The 4,762-nt window shown below is 44.0% G+C and overlaps 1 protein-coding gene across 1 annotated transcript; it reads right to left on the bottom strand.

Moving 5' to 3' along the window:
• Nucleotides 1-1,377: 1,377 nt before the first annotated feature.
• LOC107301700 (immunoglobulin superfamily DCC subclass member 3-like) lies at nt 1,378-4,150 on the bottom strand (the record flags this gene model as incomplete). Its single annotated transcript, XM_015830888.1, has 4 exons — nt 1,378-1,582; nt 2,085-2,223; nt 3,263-3,367; nt 3,962-4,150. Coding segments are annotated over 4 exons (638 nt in total), but the record flags the coding sequence as incomplete, so codon positions are not given.
• Nucleotides 4,151-4,762: the final 612 nt, after the last annotated feature.

The following is a 4,762-nucleotide window of genomic DNA, read 5'->3' as shown; positions in this document are numbered from 1 at the left end:
ACACACAGAACGGCACACACTCTGCTAGAGAGACGTTCCTTGAGGATAGGGCTCCAGTACAAGTCTGAAAGTTCAGAAGACAAAAATTTTGGTCCTGGTGACTAATCCAGATCGGATCCTAGAACATGAAGAATTCATTCAAATTACATCCTGGTGTTATTTTCCATTGATTGTGCCACACCACCCATGTGAACACCTTTGGGACTTGCCATCTTATCAAATCAAAGGCTGTCTGTCCTTGAAGCAAGTGACCCTTAATCCCAGCCACAACTCCAGTGCCAGCTGTGGCCAAGAAAGCCTTCATCTGGTGTGGCAGATGTGTCCTTTCCTAGATTTGGAAGGGGGCCTTCAGTCATTCATGCCCCGGTCACCTAAGGATTGACGACTGCAATGCATTCTATATTGGACTGCTCTTGAAGACCATCCAGAAGCTTCAGCTGGTCTAGAAAGCAGTGGGGTGGGCAATGATGGACTTACCTTGGTATGCCCAAGTTGGGCAGCCTATACATGTGACAGATAAATAAATAAACCCCTCACACCAATTAAATCCCATGGTTCCCTCTATTTCCTTCTCTCCCATAAAGACCTGGACCAAAATCGAATCTTCAAAATGATCAAATAACGTCTGCACATTTCCTCTGCTCTGTTTTCCATCTTAATCTCTTTTCTGCTTATAGTTCTGCCCTGTTACTGCTTAGATCAATGGTTCTCAACCTTTTCTTCACCATAGACCCCCTTTAAATACCTTTTGTACCATGGCTATGGACCACCAAGACTTAAGTCAAGATTTAAAGCACTCAACTGCATCAAGACTTTGTGGACCCCCTGTGATGACATCACAGACCCCTCCCCAGGGGTCCGGAGACCACAGGTTGAGAACCAGTGACTTAGATCATTCATTGTTTGGCCTTCTTAATAATTTCTCCCTTTGGCGTTGAAAAGGTGTAGCAATCACCCGATTGCAATCACTATGTCCTCACAGCCCTTATTTGACCCATTCAGAGGTTAGGGAACAGGGGAGACCGGGGCCAAGCAAAGAAGCTTTGGACTCTGCAGATGAAGTAGCTGAGGATCAATGATCACAGACAACGATTGCTACATGAAATAAACTAGCCACCTATATGGTGCTTTGGAGCAGGGATTTCAAACTTTTATTAGTTAATAGAGAAAATCCCGGAAAACCCTGATCAAAAGGCAAAACTAAAGTGATGGAAAACTGGCTACATTCAAGTGTGCATTCAACAACAGGAGGAAAAAGAGACTCAAGGTAGGCAGAAATGCATGCCTCTCTCTCTCTGATACATACAACACCAGTGTTTACACTGTACAACAAAAAGAAGCTGAACAACATTCCAGTTCCACAATGCTTTTTCTTACCGCTATTCCCTTTGTGTGCAGACTGGGTGGGGAATGCAAAGCTGGGAACAATCTTTCCAGTTCATTCATATCCAGCTGTTTCCCATTGACATCTGGATCGTCCCTCTTAGTAGACCCGTTTACAGCCTGGCCAGTGACATTTCTCGGCCCTCTCGAAATCTGCGGGGTTGAGAGCTGCTCCTGCACGTTTTTACACATCAGCAATCTGCTAAAGATGAGAGGGAGAAAAGAAATGCATCAAGGTTGCCTTTGGATCCCTTGAAGCCCTGTGCCCACACACTGGCACCCCAGTGTAGAGACAACATTGAGCTAGCTCTGGGTTTTTCAAACTTGGCCACTTCAACTCCCAGAATTCCCCAGTCGGCATGGGGAGCTAAAGCCTACACATCTTAAAGTGGTCAAGTTTAAAAAAAACAACAACACTGAGCTAGATGAATCTGGCTTGGAAAAAGACAAACTCCGATGTTTGTTCAGATGACCATTGCTCCGTGATACAGGACCCACAGGGTGGAAGACTCCCCTACTTCAGTTTTGCAGACTGTATGGCCATGCTGCTTTGCAGAAGTGCTACTGGCCACTGCAGGAGCATGAAGTTATGAAGACCTACAGGCCGACTTGATGCACCCAATTCACAAAACTCTTACGTCTTGTCTAAATTGCCCGACGACAGAGCTAAAAACAAACGTTGGGCAGAAAGGGAAACGTACCGTCCTCTGTAGCCAAACATGAGGAAAAGGACACAGAAGATGATGCAGGTGACCCCAATGTGGATTCCAATGATGATCCCAGTAGCTGACGTTTTGTTGGCTGACTCATCCTTCATGCAGTTGCACGGTGGGTTGAGGTCTAAGGTTGGTGAGAAAGAGGAAGGGAGAATCCCTTACACTTCGGACACAAATTGTAGGAGAAGAAAACACATCCCCGACATTTCTCCTCACATCACTCGTAGAGGTAAGATGAGTAATAGAAAGAACAGTACGCAAGTCAAGAGATGTGATGCCATTCCTGACGTATCTATTTCTTGCCCCTACCTTGCCATTCCTGCAGATTGCGAGGACCATGCCTCTTTTTGGGGAGATGGCCATCCAAGTCTTTTGAGTAGAAGATGGTGCCCTTACAATTTAAAGCAATTAAGGGAAGCTTAATATCAGAAAAGAAGCAAGGCTTTTTAGGAGATGCTTTGAATTGTGGCGTCCTTGATGCTTCCGAGCTTGGCTGTTTGCAGATGTTTCCTCACCCAACTAGGTCATGTCTTCGGTGTGAGAAAGTGTGGGGTTTGCTGCCTGTTTATAAACCCCGCAAATATTCACACTGACGAGCGTTAGGTTTCATTAGTTGGGTAAGGAAACATCTGCAAACAACCAAGTTCAGAGAACACTAAAGACTCAACAATTTAACCTGAGCTACAGGCATTCTCTTCTACTGGATAACTTGAATATAGAAGATACACACAAAAACAACAATTACTGGAAGCATTTTCTGGATATTTTTTTTTGCTGAAAATGGACCAACACAAACGAATCAATGATCTTGGGATTTGCTGATTGAAAAAGCTTGTTTATAAGAAGAGGGGAACCAAGATACGACATTTGGGAGGTAGGAATGCCGGTAGTTGCTACAAAGAGGAACACAAGTCATTTTTTTAGATTCTTTTTTCTCCTGTTCTTTTTCTCTTACCTTTTAAAAAAAAATTGTTTTCTCCACTCTTTAAGTTTCTGTAGTTTTTTGTTTTAAATTCCGTGTGCATTTTTCCCCTCAATAAATATTATATACAAGATACAACACAATTTTCTCAGTTGTCTTTTGGTTCTTTCTCCCTTTCCCACCTCTCGTTCTGCAACCTCCAAACATCTCAAGGCTCCTCAAGGTGAGTTGAGCCTCTCACCTGTTTTTTCCACAGTTTCTCGAAGGGACACAAAACGGACGGTGGCGTTCCCATCGCCGTGTTGGTTGAAAGCAAGCAGTTTGACTTCATACACCACTGCTGGATCTGAGAGAACATGGAAACGGGGGAAGATACAGTTAGGTCAGTCAAGGGCAGGGATGTGTTCAGTGTGCTAGGCAAAGCCATTGTTGCTTTCTCTGGCATCCGTGTCAGACGTGGAAAGCTATCAGCCTTGAATTATCCCCTTTTGGGGGTCTCGGGAACTCCCCTACACAAGCCCCAAAGGTGCTTTTTCAAAAGGTAACTGGACTTCCTTGTTTTTCCTTGAAGATGTTTTGCCTCTCATCCAAGAAGCTTCTTCTTCTTTTTTTAATAGATATTTTATTGCTTTTTAACTATAACAATCTCCAGTGCCTGGTGTACAGCGTGTTGTCTTGGTTTACATTTTAACACGAAAAAAAGGACAGTAATAATTAATTAACGGTCGACAAGGATTAAATTTGATAATTCCATAATGAATATATTAATTACTAATACATTTCTTCGGCCTTCCCTTCTCCCATTTGTATTTTCCTTCTTCAACCTTAGCCAAAATATAATGCTGAATATTTTCAATCTGTAAATGATTAGGTATAGGCATTTTTTTTAATATTTGTACAAATTAATAATAATCTCTATACATTCCTCTTCTCTGCTCACCAAGGTGAGTAATATTGCAAGAGGTGACGTTGCTGGGCAAAAGCACGGGTCCTGTGAAGTGGGGAAGGTGGACTTTGCGGTAGTAGAGTTTGAACCCTTCAGGCTGGCCCAGTTTGATGGAAGGTTCCCACACGGCTTGAACCGTGGTGCTGTTGAGAACTTTAATGAAGAGAGATGGCACTGCGGGTACTGAAAGAAAGCAGAAAGCAAGGAAGGGTGAGGCGAGGTCTCCTTTCTCCTTCCAAGCTTAAAGTCCATGCCAGGGCACCTCAAAGATACTCTGGACCAAAAAAACCCCCATGACATAATACATTTATTTATTTAAGAACATTTATATAGCTGCCTAGTGACTCGAGGCAGCTTACAAACAGTAAAAATACAAAACAGGGAAAAAATAAAAAGAATACACCCACCCACTCCCCCAGCGACAGCACACGCTTAAATAAGCCACTTGATGGGCTCCATTGCATTCTGCGTTCCCACGATTTCAGGGTCTTCCAAAGACTGCCAAAGTGGGGAAGGGCAGTCTGATTTCTGCAGGGATGACGATGTTCCAAAGGGAGGGAGCCACCACAGAGAAAGCCCTTCTGCTAAATCCCAGCAGATGTACCTCCTTAGGGGACGGGACCCACAACATTCCTTGCCTCCCTGCTCTAGTGGGTCAGGTGGATGTGACTGGCAGGAGATGATTCCCTCAGATTTTATCAAATGTATTTCGCTGCGAGCCCTTGCCTTAAACCAGTGGTTGCTTATGTTCCACATAAGCAGCCCTCACACTTCAGGAAGAGCCCCCAGATGTTC

This window comes from Protobothrops mucrosquamatus, unplaced genomic scaffold (genome assembly GCF_001527695.2).
Source record: "Protobothrops mucrosquamatus isolate PMUCROS unplaced genomic scaffold, P.Mucros_1.0 scaffold15720, whole genome shotgun sequence".
Taxonomy (NCBI): domain Eukaryota; kingdom Metazoa; phylum Chordata; class Lepidosauria; order Squamata; family Viperidae; genus Protobothrops; species Protobothrops mucrosquamatus.
Note: the sequence above shows the minus strand (reverse complement) of the source record. Positions and strands in the feature narration are given on the sequence as shown.